Consider the following 18,410-nt stretch of genomic DNA (forward strand, 5'->3'; position numbering starts at 1 on the left):
ATTGAGCTTTGGCTTCTAGCCATCCTCACAAAAGGTTTCTAGATCCTAGTACCGTAGACTGTTTTTTTCATGTAAGTGTCTGTATGGATTTAGGCCTAATTTCAAAAGTTGGGCCTACATTGCCCCAGACTGTTTTGTGTATTTTTTTTTCAGACTGGTTTATTTAGACTGCATGGTATTAACACACAGAAAATGTATGTATGTGTATGTATATATTTTTAATACTAGTTGCCACCATTTAAATGTTGGAGGATTTTGGTTTCTCTTAGAAAGAAGATGTAGGCCCACATGCCACGTGGCCCTCACTCCTCTGAACCAAATGGCATCCCCTTTGACAAGCCCTTCCTACTCATTCTTCTCTGCTCCACCTGAATGCTTTACTCTTTCTCTGCTCCCACTGTGGCTCCTCTGGGCATGAGGACGCTAGGGCTCTAGTTTAGGATTTTATAGCCCTTCCTTTATACTTTTCTCCCACCAAAGATGACCTGTTTTATTCAGGCTTATTTTTAGAAGGGTCATGATTTCTCCATGAAAAGTCAAATTCTGATTTGCAAGTGCAGAACACTTGCAAATGTTGTTAATCTATAAAGCTCTTATGTCCTCACATGTAAGTGTAACTTACTAACCTTTATTTTACTTCCCTTTTTTAAAAAAAATTTTTTATTGATTTCAGAGAGGAAAGGAGAGACAGAAAGAGAGAGAGAGAGAGAAACATCAATGGTGAGAGAGAACCACCTATTGGCTGCTTCCTCCACACCCCACACCAGGGACCAAGCCCGCAACCCAGGCATATGCCCTGACCTGGAATCAAACAGTAACCTTCTGGTTCATAGGTTGACACTCAACCACCGAGTCACCCCGGTCACACAGTTGTTCTCCACTGCGGTGAATATCACAATAACTGGGGTGCTTGTTGAAGATAATCACAAGGAGAGCCTCATTCTCAGAGATCCTGAATCTTTGGGTCTATAGAGGGACCTACACACTTTTTTTTTTAAGCATCACTACTTGATTCTGATGTCCGTCAGGGTTTTGAGAACTATTTTTCAAATGCTAGCACTGAACTCAAAATCTAATCCCAGACGGAACTTTCTAGGTTCCTCATTTTATTATTTTATGTATTGCTTGATTGGTTAGGGGTCTAACCTGCCACAACTATCTCTCTCCTGGTCTTCCCAGAAACTGATCTTAAGGAAGAAAGAAGACATTATTAGGATAAGATTACCTTGTATTTTTACTTACATGTGTTTTTTTTTGTGTTTTTTGTTTTTTAAGAATGAATAGAATCTTCACTTGCCTTTTTCATGTAGAAAATTTTATCTTACCTATTTTTATGACAGTTTTTCAATAATGTACCTACCTCAAAATGTCATTACTATTTCCTTATTTTTTACACAAATATGTTAGAGGATAATTGGAAATAGTGAACTATTCATGGTATCTTTAGAATTTCTTTTTCTGCTAGTGTTGATAAGTAACTATAAGTCTAAAAAGCAAGTGAGCAGAATTAACCAGCTGAGCTTCATGTATTTTTCCATTTGTGCTCTCAGCAGCAGAGGACAACGATATGTCAACCCACCTAGTGGGGCCTGGAAGGCTGGGAAGAAGCGGTTCAGGTTCCTATCAGCCCCTGATGGTATCAGTTCCAAAAACCATCTGAAATCTTTTGTTTATTTAGCCCAGTGTTAGAGCAAGATGAGAACTGCTTGTGCTCAGCTATGAGGAGTCCCAAGTGCTTGTGTACCACAACATCCTTCCGGTTCAGAATCGGAGGGAATCAAGAGGCTGTATTTATTTCCTAGGGCTGCATTACAAAGCAAGTACCACAGACTGGTGGCTTACACAGCAGACACTCATTTTCTCACAGTTCTGGAGGCCAGACATCTGCAGTCAAGCTGTTGTCCAGGTTGGATCCTTCCAAAGGCCATGAGGAAAGGCCCTGTTCCAAGCCTCCCTCCTTGGCTTATGAATGCCCTTCTTCCTGTCTTCACACCTTCTTCCCTTGGTGTCTGTGACCAAATGTCCTCTTCTTTCTTATAGGGACCCTAGTCCCTATGAGTGAGGGCATACTCTACAGACCTCATTTTTAACTTAATTCTCTCTTTAAAGACCTGATCTCTAAATATGGTGATACCTTGGGGTACTGGGGGGTTAGGGCTTCAACGTAAGAATTTAGAGGTGGGGGAGATGCGATTCAGCCCATAAGAGTCCTGACACTCTTGAATTGGCAGTATGCCGTGGACCAATCCCCACACGAGCTTGGGGCACAGCTTCCTCTATCAAATGAGGGGCTTGAATTGGGGCATCTCTAAAACCCTTTCTGTTCTAAAATGGTAAATACCGTGAAATACCAAATTTCAGGTTATATGACTAAGATCTTAGTAATTAGCTAGAGACTGCTGGTGTCAACACTTAAAAAAAAAATCTCACTTTCTCTTTCTACCATCCTCACAAGTAACCCATTGCCTTCTGTTACCTCTTAGCTGAATTTTGAAAGAGAGTTCGCATGGTAGGTAGAGGGGGACTCTTTTCCCTGGAACCCCATCATCCACTTACTCTCATCAATCTGTTTGAAGTTCCCCACGAGGAGTTAAAATGTCCACTTTCAACTTGAGATATCTAACTTTTAAGTCACGTCATTAACATGCATTTTTAAGTGACTAAGAATTTTATTTTATTATACTGGATAATAACACTAGTTTAAGGAAATATATCCAATTAAAGATAAGTGGTTATGATGTTGGATTTAGTAAAATTATAGGACTACTATGGAAACCTAGAACAGCAAAAGATAGAAAATTTATATGAAGGATTAAGTGCTAATAATTCAAAGATTTAGAATATTTTCCACCTTCCAAACTCTAGGCTGCTATTATAACCACTGTTATTATCCAGATTGTCTATTCTTATTGAAAAAGAATAGCACAAATGATAAATCAAAGATCTTTAGGTTTAACACAATCCTGCTACCTCTACAGTTGTCCCTTTTTATTTTATTTTTATTATACAACTAACATCTGTCAAATATAGAAAAAACAGATGAGTTAAGCAAAACACACACACACACACACACAATCACAACTCACTCATAGTCTTGGCAACTAGAAATAAGCACTCAACATTTTGTTGGTTAAAATAATTTTCTGCTGAAACATTTCTTTGTTCTTGAAATGTTCCCTCTTCTTTCTACTTTCTTAATCCCTGACCTTCCAGCACTGAACCCTCTGGATGGCCACTATATTCCCTGGTGAACACATCATCTTCCTGCAGGATCTAAGCACAGTGATTGTCTTGAATAAACTCCCTTCTGGGCTTTGGTTAGAAGTAGACCACTCACTCACATATAAACTATTTGAGAGTAGAATCCTTATCTGTTTACTGCTGTGTTCCAAGGTATCTGTCTGGCACGTATTAGGTACTCAACAAAGTATTTGCTTAATTATTAGTTGATTAATGGAGTAGCTAATATTATTATTCCCAGCAGAATATACAATTGAGTTTTCTCTGATTTTTAATCTTTGTTATGACAGAGACTTAAAATTATTTCAATTCCTCCATTTCCCCCCATTTGTTCGATACTTGTTTTAGTTTATTCACATTTCAGAGTTTGATTTAACCTATTTTCTCACCTTTTCAAAAGCTTTTCTGATAAAAAAATTTTGAGCATTCAGCTCATTTAGTTCTTTGTGGGTTTCCTGCCTTGTCACAGTCAAAATGCCTCAGCTTTTGCCTGTAAAGTTTGGGTTACATCTTTGCATACTGCAATCTTGAGTTAATGCAAAAACTTTTAAAAAATACAAGTGACTTTACTTACAGTCACCAGGCCAGTAAGTGGGAGCCAGTGTTTACTTTTGAGCCCAGAGCCCATTCATGATGCTGTCTCCAGGGCAGATTGGAGAACCTGACATCTGAACCGTCCTTCAGTGGGCCTGCTCCTTTTTTTGGAGATGGGTCAACACAACAGGAGGATGGAGCCCCACACCGATTTTGCCCGTGTGCCGTGGCAAATACAGCCATTTGGGGCAGTTTATCCTTGCTTACCAAGTTCTTTAGATCAGAAGTCAGTAACATTCTCTTCATGCTTTTCTTTTGCAGATACTTGGCATTCTCGCTGAATCATCGACTAAAGACGATAATGCCCAAGTGACTAATACCTACTCTAAGCTGTTGAAATCGAGTAAGAACATTACCAAAAGGGAGTCCGGGTGCCCGGAAGGCCAACAGCGTCAGGGCAGTTTCTGCTGCCTGCCATGTCTTCCTGGTATGTCACACACACATGCAGCAATTAGAGTGAGAATCAGGGTGAGGAATAGCATCATAATGATGAAGAAAAGGTTTTTACAGCATTTGGTTCTCCTGTATAATTGCATTACTAAGAACAAAAACCAACTAGGAAATTATTTTCCCAAGACACGTTTAGCACTAGCCGGTTTGGCTCAGTGGATAGTGTGTCGGCCTGCAGACCAAAGGGTCCTGGGTTCGATTCCGGTCAAGGGCATGTACCTTGATTGCAGGCTCCTCCCTGGCCCTGGCCCGGGCTCTCATGCAGGAGGCAACCAATTGATGTGTTTCTCTCACATTGATACTTCTTTCTGTCTTTCCCTCTCTCTTCCACTCTCTAAAAATCAATGGAAAAAATATCCTCGGGTGAGGATTAAAAGAAAAAAAAAGACACGTTTAATTCATCTTTATCACACTTGTTGGATGTGGGTATAAATAAGTATAATTTACAAATGCTATGTACTTCTGAAATGAGAGGATTTAGCTGCATTTTTCATTAGCAAAAGAAGACTCATTTGTGGGTATTAAAGCTCATCACTTCAGAACGGATTAGAATATTTCATAATAATTGTGGTACTCTGAAAGCAAGTATTTCAGTACTTCTGCTCAACTAGAAACCCTGAAGCCTGCAAACAGCATTTGCATTTTGCAGCTTAATAACTAGCCAAGCTAGAAAAGCAACAGACAAAAACCAACGGTCTTTAAACGTCAGTATTTTGAAATACAAACCAGTTTCAGATCGGAAATCCTTCTAACACCAGCAAATTGGAAGCTAAGCAGACTGCAATTGTGCAAGCTGTTTTTCAACATGGAGTAGACTGATGACTGTTTCATACAGATATGAATAAGTTCTTGCTGCTTTGTGAAGTAAGACAGGAAGATAAAGGAAAACAACACTTGGATTTATGTTACAGATTAGCAGAATCATAAAGGATTGTGTAGGGTTTCATGGTTGGCCTCCCAGAATCCCAGCACTTAAGCTGTTAAACAGGCACGTGTCCTGTTTATAAGAAGACTAGAGGCCCAGCGCACGATTAAATCGTGCAGGTAGGGTCCCTAGGCCTAGCCTCCTGTGATCAGGGCCATCTTCTGCCTGTTTGCCAGTCCCCAGGCCGAAGCAGTCCCCAGGCTTCCACTGCCAGGCTGTCAGGCCATTGGGATCACCAGCTCATCCCCGGCTGCTCCAGGGTTCAGGCCTGCGGGAAAGCGGGCACTGGAGAATTCACCTCCATGCGTGTGCGCTGGGCTGGCCGCTGATGGAACATGCTGCCTGCTCGGGGCTGCTCACGCTGGCGCTGCCGCCATCACTGCCGCTGGGGCTTGAGGCCCTTGATGGAGGCTGCGGGGCGTGCCCGCAACCTACCCATCCTGGCGTGAGCAGCCCCCAGCAGGCAGCACATTCTCTCAGCGGCACACGCATGGAGGTGAAGTTGTCGGCGCCCGCTTTCCCTCAGGCCTGAGCCCCTGAGCAGCCGGGAATGAGCTGGTGATCCCAACAGCCTGACAGCCTGACAGCCTGGTCCACCTGCCACCCACCCCGATTTTCCCGTTCATCATTGCTGATCCATCAGAGCCTGCGGGCTGTGGGAGGGACCAAGAGGTCAGCAGTTCAGCCCGCTCACCAGTCCCCAGTCCCCGGTCCTGCCCCATCCCCACTCGTGGGTGGGGGGAGGGGAGGGACCTAGAAGTGTTCAATGCCACCTCATGGCGACCAGTTGCTTGGTCGATTTGGTCGTGATGCCTCTTGGCCTTTTATTATTATGATTCTACTAGTCTTCCCTGGCCTTCTCTCCAGGTTTTAATAACCCTATAGACGATCTCCCTTATAACCCAACCCTTTATATTTAAGGCTATTTACTCTTCTCCAAATGGGAAAAAATGAATGCCTCTTGACTTTTGATAACTTGCTAAACACCTCAACTTGTCCTGTGGATTTAAATCTTTCATTTTTTTATTATTGATTAAGGTATTACATGTGTGTCCTTATCCCCCCCATTTCCCTCTCATCGCACCCCCCCCATCATGTCCTCACCCCCTGTTGTCTGCGTCCATAGGTTAGGCTAATATGCATGCATACAAGTCCTTTGGTTGATTTCTTCCCCTAACCCCCACCCTCCCCTACCTTCCCTCTGAGGTTTGAGTACCTGATTGATGCTTCTCTGTCTCTGGATCTGTTTTTGTTCATCAGTTTATGTTGTTCATTATAATCCACCAATGAGTGAGATCATGTGATATTTATCTTTCTCTGACTGACTTACTTTGCTTAGCATAATGCTCTCCAGCTCCATCCATGCTGTTGCAAATGGTAGGAGTTCCCTCCTTTTTACAGCAGCGTAGTATTCCATTGTGTAGATGTACCACAGTTTTTTAATCCACTCATCTGCTGATGGGCAGTTGGGCTATCTTAGCTATTGTAAATGGTGCTGCTATGAGCATGGGGTGCATATATCCTGCTTATGAGCTAAGAATGCTTATGTACATTTTTTTTTTAATTCGAGTATGTGGGTCAAAAACTTGAAGACCTTTTTACCTACTGGTACAGAAATCAATTTATAGGAAAATGTCTTAAGAAAATGGTCAAAATAAAGGGAAATGCTCTATGTGTGACATTTCATTATGATACTCAACGATGTGGAACTAAGTAAATTTTGGAGTAGTCCAAAGCTAGAATATTATGGTCAATCCAAGTCTTGGTTTCTGATATATTTATAATATATTCCTCAATATACACAAATTCGTTTAAGGGATTTCTTTTTTTTTTTTAATTTTTATTGTTGAAAGTGTTTCCTTAAAGAATTTCTAACTGATCTGCTGGAATTTCTAACTGAATTAACAGGTTCTCTCTGCTCCATCTCTAAAATGTCCTGGATGGCATCCAACACACGCTGAACACTCCACCCACCTCTAGTCCCTCCTGTTGAATTTTAGGCTTTATTAATATTCAAATTGCTTCCAAATCTGTGATATAGATATGATTTCATTAAATATCATGTAATCAATGGTATATGAATACAAAGAGAAGATAGATTTTATTTCTGTGAAAATTAGTTGAATGCTTTGGAGAACTTCAGTAAAGGTGAGCTGCTAAACTGAGTTGTTGATGACTTAGGTGAGGGCAAAATCAATGGAAAAATTATCAAATTATAAAAATCTCGAAAGCTTCTCATACAGATTATTGGTGTCTTTAAATTTGCTCAGGTTTCATTATGGTCAAGGGCATTCCTGTTGCAGGTTTGATCCCTGGCCCTGGTTGGGGCACATGCAGGAGATAACCAATCAGTGTGTGTCTCTCACATCAATGTTTCTCCCTCTCTCTGTCTCTCCCCCTCCCTTCCACTTTCTAAAAAAAATGTCAATGGAAAAAAGGATTTGGGAGGATTCAGGTGAAGATTAACAAAAAACAAAAACAGTATTTTTTTAGTGATTTTCTGTCATAAAAGTCCTTGCCACATACCATATCCAATAAGAATTTTACAGTGTACTATAACATATACATATATGCACATACATATTACATATACATATACACACATGTATATATGTATACATTGGTATTATAAGAGTGCACCAAAATGATAAAAATTAATATCTCAGGCTAATTAATATATAGGTGCTATTTGTACTTTCCTGCCTTTTCCAAATTTTCTACAATGAGCATATGTACAATTATACTCAGAAGAAAAATGTATTATGTTCAAGAAAACAGCTACTTTTTTATATTTTGATAAATTTAGGTTGTGTACATTGGAGGAAAGAAAAAACCTGTGATTTATTCTCTCCCTGTCGTCTTGTAGGCATTGTGCTAGGCATATTCTGCAGGGTTGTTCATCAAAGAGGACAGTTCATTTAGAAACTAGGATAATACCACTGGCAAGCAAATAACATTGTACTTTGGCTTGGTTTTCTATTAAGTATTGCCACAGCATTATAAAGCCCCAGTGCACTGTATTTGAATTCAATTCCAGGTTTCCAGTCGTTTTTTTCTATTGACGGAATAGTGTCCTTGTTTACTAAAATGTCATGTGTTTAAATTAATTTGTTTATGTAGTAAATGCTTTGCTTTGTCAAAAAGAATGCTACGAGGTTGTTGAGAAAGTCATATGCCTAGGAAAGACAGCATCAATTATGTTTGCTATACATGTGTGTAGGGCAGATTAGACTTTTCTTATTCTTCTTATTTATACCATTAGTAATTGGAGTCACTAGTCGTGCTTTCTCTTACATTCCCCTTTATATTTTCTGACACTTCCTTTTTCATTCTCTATCTTTTTTTACCCTCATCTAGTTTTCCCCATAGCACTTACCACCACTTGATGCCATATATTTATTGGTGTGTTGCCTGCTCTTACCCTGAGAATGTGAGGTCTTGGAGGCCGAGGCTTTGCTTATTTCCTGTAGTACCTCCAGCTCCTAGGTAGTGCCTGGAACACAATAGCCTTTAATGAACACTTGCTAAATAAATATATTTTCCAGGAAAAGGCATTGTTGTGTAATGCTTACTAATAGCAATATGATGACTTGTTTTATTTTTAAAGTCAATGAAAGCGAATGGGAATATCATTTGAAATTGTGTGCATTAATACAACAAATCTGATGATAAATTTTATTATAAATATGCTCATACCTGCCCCCCACAACATACTCTGACCCTTAATGGCGAAGGAATAGAAAGAAAAGGGAGAGAAAGGGACTGTGAGCATTTACTAGGCAGGCCCTGTGCAGTTCTGGTAGCAATGCAAGGTATTATCTCCATCGTCTGCATGAAGAAATGTAGGCTCAGAGAGATGAAGCATCTTGTTAAAGCTCATGGGGCTACTAAAGATTTCACCAACGTCTTTAGAACTTCAAATGTGCTTTCCCTTACATGTACTCTTATCAGCATCTGTGGACTTTGGAAAATGAAATGAGAAACCAGAAAAAAGTGAATGCTTTAGGACCTAAGTTTAGGTCATCTCAGTGGCCAGCAGCAGCCATCTCCTAGCAACCTCTCCCTTCCCCCACCAAAAAGTTAATAAAGGCTTTTTTTTTCTGGTGCATTTGGTCATTCCAGCTTCTCCCCCGCCCCCTCCGTTTCCTGTCACATGTTACTATTGTTAATCATCCTTCATCACTCTTTCAGCTTTTGTCTTGGGAGACTTTCTGTCTCTTGACATGATTTTTACAATAAGCATCTCCTCTATTGTCTTTATAGATCATTAGCCAAAGTTCCCTGTTTTAGCAGTGTTTTGCTGCCATACCTGCACACTTCCCATGCTATTGCATTCAAATACTTGCTCCATTTTTCTTTCTCTTGTTTTGGCAGGTGAACGGAAAAAGGATGACTGCAAAGCTGATGGGGACAAACTAGTCTGTGAGCCCTGCCCGGAAGGGAAGGAGTACACAGACAAGGAACATTATTCTCCTAAGTGCAGAAGATGCGGGATTTGTGATGGAGAACATGGTACGAGTCTAAAGCCATTGAAAGTGACTAAATGTGATGCTCCATGTAAAATCATTCATAATAGACCTGTAATTGGAATTTGGGACCCACTCTGGTGCTATGTTGGTATACTGGAAGGGGTAGGATGGGGCTGACTGGGGTAAAGCAGGACCAGGGACTGAACTGGGCTAGACTCTTATGAGCCAAGTCTGGGCAATCTCCCAGATGAGGAGACGGACTAAATATGAACCCTATGAACAGGGTTCATTAGCTCCAGTCAAAAGTGCAGAAACTTTTTTTCCTGCCTTGATTTATGCGTGTGCAGTGGCTCTTGTTCATGGCCAGAGAGCACTCAGAACCCTTCAAATCCAAGGACAGAAGATCCTGAGAGGTGGGTGGGATGCTTCACCTCCTTTCGGGATGTAGTTTGTCCTGATAATTCCAATTGGACCCCTGGATTTTCATGACTATCCCAATCTATTTTGAGGGCCCCGGTTAAAATATAACAGATGTACTCCCAGTTTTGCTTGACATTAAGAAATCTCTGGACTTAAGTTTTTCTTGTCTCCATTAAAGCACTAAAGCAATGTTTCTCAACCCTGGCTGTACATTAGAATCACATAGGGAGCTATGAGAAATGCCAATGTGTAGGTCCACCTTAGACCAATTAAATCAGAATCTCTAAGGGCGGGCTTTGGCATTGGTCTGCTTGCCCAGGTCGGGGTGAGGCTTGACAATTTGCATTTCTAACAAGCTACCAGGTGATGCTGATGCTGTTGGTCCACAAGCCACACTTTGAGTAGCCAGGCTTTAGACTAGAAGAACAGAGGAGCTATTTAAGCAAAGGTAGGGTTTTCTTGGTTGCTGGATTGTCTACCCATTTAAAACTCTGCTAAATGATTTCAACCATTTCAACCTGGGGTTGCCTGTTTTGTATTAAACACTAGTTGTATTCCTAAAGTCATGATGGTGTGACTGCTCATATAAGCAGCGGATCTCAAAAATCTATGCCGCTCCTGCCCATCATTTCCATAGCCAGTGTATAACTAGCTGCTATAACTAATTGTCTGAAAATTGGATTTCTAGGCTTAGAAGTGGAAAAAAACTGTACCAAGACCCAGAATGCCAAGTGCAGATGTAAACCAAACTATTTTTGTAACACTCCACCATGCGAACACTGTGACCCTTGCCGCACGTAAGTTTTGGTCTTTTTCTGATTAAAACACTATATATCCCTCGAGAGATAATGTCTTCCTAGGGGGAAGCAACACTGGGTTCTAGTCTTGCTTTGCCTCCAAACAACCTGATAACCATTTGTTCATTCAGACACCCAGGCTCCAAACTTGTATTGGACCTCCTGTGGGCTGGCCACTTCTGGCCACTTAAGCTAACAATATGAGCAAGACACATTTCTGGCATCGAAGCTCTCAGGCTAGAGGCAAGGACATTTAAAAAAAGGCGTAGTTATGGAATCAACACCATGTGGCAAGCATCAGAAGAAACTCGTGCCTAGTAGGTTATGAGTTATTTAGAACTTTTCAACCTTGCTGGAGGAGATGCAGTGAAGATATGACACATGGCTTGCGTCTTGAAGGAAGGTGAGCATGGATCTGAAGGACATTTCAAGCAGGGAACCAGCAGGTGCAAAGAGACAGGGGAAGCTCCAGAGAACAGGGTACCTGGCTGGAATGTAGGAAAGACTGAAAAGGAGCCAGGGCCAGATCATGAAGGGTCTTGTCTTTCATGCTAAAGAGCTTGGTTTTGACCCACAGTTAGAACACCTGACTGTGCATGTCACTTTTATTATTATTATTATTATTATTATTATTATTATTTGTTGTTGTTGTTGTTGTTGTTAATCCTTACCCGAGGATATTTTTCCATTGATTTTTAAGGAGAGTGGAAAAGGGAAGGAAGGACAGAGAGAAATATCGATGTGAGAGAAACACATCAATTGGTTGCCTCCTGCACGTGCCCCGACCAGGGCCTAGGCCAGGGAGGAGCCTGTAACCAAGGTATGTGCTCTTGACCAGAATGGAACCTGGGACCTTTTGGTCCACAGCCGACGCTCCACTGAGCTAAGCTGGCTAGGGCCATGTCACTTTTCTTCTGATTAACGGAGTAAGTGTAAGCAGACCACTTAACCTCTCTGAGCTTCAGTTTCCTCACACATTAGGATGCAGACAACCATCACTTGTCTCATGGGTCTCATATTTGTGAAGATCAGATTGGGTAACATGTATTATAAAAATAGCTTGTACTTTGTAAGACACTGTTTTGCATACATATAAATATAATTAAGATTATATCAATGCACCTCTCCTTAAACTTGTAATCATCTTAGGAGTCACTTAGGAGTTCACCTAGTAGGCATGAAAAGTAGGAACATTATGCTTGATGTCTCTTATTTACTGGAAAAAATGTAAGGTATGTGCACTTAACCTAGCCTCTCCTTTCTAGCCCCAAGTATCTGAGACAGCCCTCATGATGACAGAAGCAGAGATTGGGGTTGGGAGGTGGGACTAATATAAGTCAAATAATAACAACAATAGCAGTTCTAAATACTTAATAATCTTGATTTAATTTTCCTCTCACCATACCCTCTCAAGCAGGTAATACTGTCTCCTTGTTTTTGGTGAGAAAACAGGCTTGTGGTGGTTAAGTAACTTGCTCAAACTCACCGAGTTAGGTAATGGGCAGAGCCAAGCTTTAATTCAGACTGGGTCAGTGTTTGATTGTCTGAAAAAAAAAAAATACAGAAGCCTCTTGAGTATCCTAATGGCCACTTGGTGTTAAAGAGCGAAACCTCTAAGGCCCCGCGGAGTAGGCTCCCTCAGGAGCATCATGGGCAGTGGCTATTGTCTGGCCATTTTTATTGTTCTATGGGACTGCTTTGAAATTGCTTTTGGTAGTTTATCATTGTCTCCTAATATTTTAAGAGCACAGCTTATGACCAATTTTAAGTTTATGTCAGGGTCTATTTCATTCTTCTTCTTTTCTGCCAATACTTTACTACCTTCTTTTAACTCTGGCTATTTTAAAACATAGTCATTCTTTGTTCATCCAAACATCCAAATTATGCTACAGATTTTTACCAGCTCTACCATGCTACTCTAGAAATAGTTGAGGGAATATGTTTGCCAGAGATGCAAAAATGACTACAATGACCCGAGATGTATAGTGTGTCATTGAAAATGATCAAGGAATTAGCCCACCAGGCTTTTTACATTTTCTCTGTATATTTTTTTAGGTGTGAACATGGAATCATTGAGGATTGCACACCAACCAATGACACCAGATGTAAAGAAGGTTATTACTTTTTTTAATGAGTTAGACTCTCCTTTCTCCTATTCCCACAGTAAAATATGAAGAAAAGCCAATCCCTTTGATTTTTTGAGAGTACCTTGTTTAATCTTAAAGACCGCTCATTTTCATGTAAAATGTCCAATGTTCCAATCTACAGGATCCATATCTCATTCACACTGGGCGTGGCTCCTGCTCCTGGTTCCGATAGCTGCACTAATATTTTGGCGTAAGTTCTTACTTGTTTCAAATTGCACATTGAAATAACTTGGAAAGGACTTGTTCAAAGAATTCCCCTCTGTCTCCGACCTATAAGAAAGCTTCCACCGGGTGGGTAGCTAGCCCCAGGAACTTTTAATTCCTGCCACCAAATGCAAATGCACTCATGAACGCTGAAAGAATAGATTATATTATCCCTCAGCTACAGTTTTTGAGCAACCGTTTTTGGAGCACTGAGTGGCTATTCCCATCCTCACTGTGTTTTCATCCTGGCAGCAGCCAAGTTTGCCAAGAATCAGAAGTAATATTTCACCGTCCATCGAGATTGTCCCGTGCATTAAGATAACACGAGAAGCAAGGGTCTTGCTGGGAAAGGCATTCAGGGGACACATGGTAAATTCGTCCCTCTCTGTGCCTCCTCATTCTTGCTCAAACTCTATGATTTTATTATTTATCCACCATAATTTAAAATATTGTGCAATACATTTTATGCAAGGGTTACCTAGTAAATCAGCAGATAAGCCAAATAAGCCCAAATTGAGGGTAATCATAATTACACCAGAAAAATCCCTTTTAATCATTCCTAAAACACAGGGCGATGCAACTTTCAATCACTCTGAAGCATGCAATTGGAATAGGCTGTTTCTTCAGTGTAGCTGAAGATAGAGGTTGCTCAGCTAAAAATACATGCAGTATTCTATGTTCAAATACCATAACCATTCTTGCAGACTTACACATTCCTTTCTCCCATCCGATACTGACTTCAAGGCATATATTCATTGAGTGTGTATACTTGAGTTATTTGTGAGGGCATGTACTTGAATTTCTGGCCATTAAATGCCACTCCATGGCAAGCTGATGTCAGCTTTCTATATCCTGCACTTCTATACCCTGCTGTAGCCATGACATGTAGCTCTAGGTTGATGAGAGGAAATGTTGATGTCATTCAATAAGTCAAAAGCCAGCTTTAGGCTAGGCCACTGTGAGGTAACTGGACCTCTCAATTAAGGTGTAGAATATTGCCCGCAGGCATGGCTCAGTGGTTGAGCCTCAACCTATAAACCAGGAGGTCATGTTTTGATTCCTGGTTGTGGGCTCGATCTGCAATGAGGGGATGCAGGAGGCAGCTGATCAATGATTCTCTCTCATCACTGATGTTTCTCTCTCTCTCTCTCTCTCTCTCTCTCTCTCTCTCTCTCTTTCTCTCCCCATTCTTCTCTGAAGTCAATAAAAATATATATATTTTAAAAGATGTGGCATATCTCCAGAACACTTGACCTGGTGGGGTGAGGTTGTCCAAAATCAGGACAGTACTGTCTTTTAGGGTCACCTTATGTTTCAATGAATTTCTGCTTCTTTCTCACACTTCTCTAGTGTGACAGTAGTGTTTCCTCCAAGGCTGAGACCAGAGTCTGATAGAAATTTCTTTCATCTTTTAGTGGTGAAAAGATGGCGCCGGAATAATAATCGTTCCTATGAACCTACACCTCCAGATACTGTAAGTGTTGAAACATGCATCAGCTTTCTTAAAAACATAGACAGAGTAGTAATTCAACTTTTTATTCGCTACTTTTTTAAAAACAAGCATTTATTGTGTCTGTGTGTGCATGGGTTAGAAGGCATCAAAAAGTAATTAAGATCTGAGGCCCAGTTTATAAGTAAGCTCCATACAACACAAGCGTTAACACAGGACTTAAGTGGGAGGCTGCTCAAGGTGAGTTGGAAAAAGGATGCGGCCAAGCAACATGTCCCACGTTTGTGTTATTCTTGCAGAGAAACTACAGAGACATCCTTTACCAGAGCATGGATTCGGTATCCAAGCCCGAACAGACATAGCTCTTACTGCCCACTATAAGGGCACAGCTCAACTTTCTCCAGCCACTTGTTACCATAGCTCCCACTATATTTCTTTTCCAACACGGAATCAAAGCATTTCAAATAGCAAAAGTTACACAGGGAAGATGAACCAGTTCACTTCATGAATAATACTTTTTCTCATTTGGGGCTAGGGCTCAGTGGGAGTAAGCATTTTTTAAATCAATATAGTACAAAATAATTTCAATTTAAACCATTTTCTCATGTCAAAAGAACAGTTACTATAAACAGAGTTTTTGAATGATTATGTTTGTTTTCGTGAGTCTATCTGAAACATAATCTCAATACATTCCTTGAATTCCCTAGGTTCCTTGAGAGCCAGTATTCTTTAGTTTCTGGAAATGCTGGAACCTTTCAGAATAAAAATTTGAATGATGAAAGAATCCTTCTTAATCACTTCGTCTAGCTAATTTTATATATCAAGCAACTGACTGTATTTCCTTCAGTATTAAGGAAAAATTTAAAGATTACATTTAGACTATTCTAAGTATATATTGTTATTTTTTCTCTTTATGTTCATGTTTGTTTGGTTTTTTCTATCCAGGAAATACCCCCAGTGATTGCTCCAGGTAAGGCTGTTATCATTTTATTTCATAGAGCTGGCTTCCATAGGAGTAGCAGGCCAATTTTAGAGTAAGATAATTTCAGTGACATATTGTGGGGTTTCACTATTCTTTGAACTTACAGTTCTTCCCATTCACCACCCAGGGCTTTTCAGGCAGTTTGTTTAAATTTATAACTAATATTCCTAGTTAAAAATAAATGAGGTAGCAATAAAACACTATATTCTGAGGCCTTGGAAATTTTTCCCTTAGAAACATTTAGATGTATTATAGAACTTCTGCCTAAATTGACTTAGAGGTTAATCTGAATTGTAGACTCATTATTATTGGTGTGTCCCAGCTCTGGAACAACAAATTATTATTCTACTCAGTTCTCTTTTTTGAGCTGTGATTCAGAGATATGATGATCATAAGTTCTTTGCATATCTATTAGGTTTGTAGGTCATTGAACATCAGACCCATAGGGGATTTTAGGGATGCTCTTTTCCAACCTATTGATAGATGAGAAAAGAAGACATAGAGATGTTATATATCTTGTTCAGGTCATAGAGCAAGTTACTGGGGATATAGGAGATCTTGGAATTAGAAGGCAAGGTTATTTCTGTTTTTGCGTTTCCCTATCAGCTCTTTAGATCTCTAGGACTAACCTGTATTCTTAAGTGCTATAAGAGGAGAAGTAAATGGTTTCCAGTCATGGCAATTTTGTTTACCAGAACCGATTTTCAGAGACTATTCTCTTTTTTTCAGACGTTGACTTGACTGACTACATTAGCACTATTGCTGAGCTAATGACAATAAGTGAAGTTAGAGATTTTGTTCGGAAGAATGGTCTCAAAGAAGCCAAAATAGATGAAATCAAGAATGACAATCTCCAAAATACAGCTGAACAGAAAGTCCAGCTGCTCCGTAATTGGTATCAAGTTCACGGGAAGAAAGACGCATTTGCCACTTTGATTACAGGTCTCAGAAAAATCCAACTTTGTACTCACGCAGATAAAATTCTAGATATAGTCCAAAAGGACATTGCTAGTAAACATGAAAATACTAATTTCACAAATAAAAATGAAAGCCAAAACTTGGTCTAAAGTGAAAAACAACTAACTCAGTTTTGAGTATAGACAATCGATAAAAAAATTAGTGTTTGAATAAGTTAAGTGAGGGCTGTAAATATTGCTTAACTTTTTACTGGGCATATTTTCCTTTTTACATTTATTATACTTGCAGAGCTATATATTTATGTGTTTCAAGGACCTCATGATTCTGTCTTCAAGAATATTTAAAGTCTAGACAGGCCTGGTTAAGAATAAATGCAATGGCATGTTAAGTATGCACATAGGTGTGTTTGCAAAGACAAAACATTGGGGTCACGCTCTATTATCTAATGTATAATTCTGTAGATGTGAATATAATTACTGTATGAGAATACAAAGGTCTACCTACAGGCTGAACCCATCCCTGAATCAACAGAAGCTATGACCTCTTGATGCAGTGTCACAATCACTGGAAAAAGCAACTTTGCCTTTAATTTACCTCCCCAGTTCCAGGATGATTCTAGAGATTTTACAATACTTGTCAACTTTGTTTGAAACTCTGAGCATTTTCAGGGAAAGCTTGTGTATACCTCTGAATGCAGAATTTAAATAAGGTTCTACTTCAAAGATGTTTACATAGATTATTGGCATTTCATTGTGAAACATTTCAATTTTGAATTCACATAGAAAATGCCAACTCAGTTATGCTTGAAATTTTATATTTGTATGCCAGCGTACTGGATCAAAATAATCGACCACTTTCTCAGGTGCCAAAACATTTCCATCAGGAAGTATTCCTAGAGCATCCTCTTCGCTTTTTTCCTTGATGTGTGTCTTCATAGCCTCTATACTCCCAAACCCAAACCTGGAAGCACTATCTGTGAAACACGATGAGCCATTGTAAGTTATGCTGCTCTTAGAAATGTCTAGCCTGGTTTGGAGAGATTCACTGCTCTTATAAGAGGTAGCTCTGTGGTACTCACGGACCACCAAAGCTGATGAGGTAGTTTCTTATCTTGCCCTGTCCCCCTCAAAATGACTCCCCGTATATTCTCTTGCTACAAATGCAGCTTATACCCAGGTTTTAGGACTTGTTATTTCCTGCAGCATCTTAGACAAGCAAGCCCCTCGCACCGCGCTCCCCCCCCCCCCGCCACTTCCTTACTTCTACATTTAGACACTTTAGAAAATGTAAGTTAATGTGAATTTTAACAAATTGTATTTATATTTGTATAGATGTAAACTGAAGGTAGTTATAAACTGAAACAGATATCTCAAAATACCTAAATAGCTTCCACTGAAGGAAAATCTCCCCCCTCCTTATGTTTGGAAATGTAAAGTGTAGGTAAAAATGTTTAATTAAAATCATTTTTTGGTATTTCTGGTTATCTTTTTTTGTTAAGACCTTGCCTTTTGTTTGTTTGCTTGCTTGCTTGTTTCCATTTCTCTAACTACAGCTAACTGTAACCTGTTCAGGAGTCTTAAATGCTTTCTTTGGTCTCTCAAGGAGTATTTACCTTTTAAACTCCTTTTGGTAATTAAATAATTTCCTTCATAGGCCATTACTGCCCCAAAAACCCTTCCCCCAAACCACATTATTCTTTATTATGTGAGGATTTATTATGATAGGATTATAAGTAAGGCAATGGAAATGTGGATCAGAAAGTAAATATTTCAAAAGGTAGGTTTTATTCATAAGAAAGCTCAATAGGGATTTTG

The 18,410-nt window shown here is 39.8% G+C and overlaps 1 protein-coding gene across 1 annotated transcript in view; it reads left to right on the top strand.

Moving 5' to 3' along the window:
• The window catches only part of FAS (Fas cell surface death receptor), a 31,001-nt gene extending 12,932 nt beyond the window's left edge, over window positions 1-18,069 (top strand). Inside the window, exons 2-9 of the mRNA XM_079793334.1 lie at window positions 4,096-4,261; window positions 9,584-9,721; window positions 10,787-10,895; window positions 12,951-13,009; window positions 13,164-13,232; window positions 14,662-14,720; window positions 15,642-15,666; window positions 16,408-18,069. Coding sequence (XP_079649460.1) covers window positions 4,096-4,261; window positions 9,584-9,721; window positions 10,787-10,895; window positions 12,951-13,009; window positions 13,164-13,232; window positions 14,662-14,720; window positions 15,642-15,666; window positions 16,408-16,745 — 963 coding nt within the window. The 3' untranslated portion in view covers window positions 16,746-18,069. The remainder of the gene's footprint in view (window positions 1-4,095; window positions 4,262-9,583; window positions 9,722-10,786; window positions 10,896-12,950; window positions 13,010-13,163; window positions 13,233-14,661; window positions 14,721-15,641; window positions 15,667-16,407) is intronic.
• The last annotated feature ends 341 nt before the right edge of the window (window positions 18,070-18,410 follow it).

This window comes from Cnephaeus nilssonii (genome assembly GCF_951640355.1).
Source record: "Cnephaeus nilssonii genome assembly, chromosome: 16".
Lineage (NCBI taxonomy): Eukaryota > Metazoa > Chordata > Mammalia > Chiroptera > Vespertilionidae > Cnephaeus > Cnephaeus nilssonii.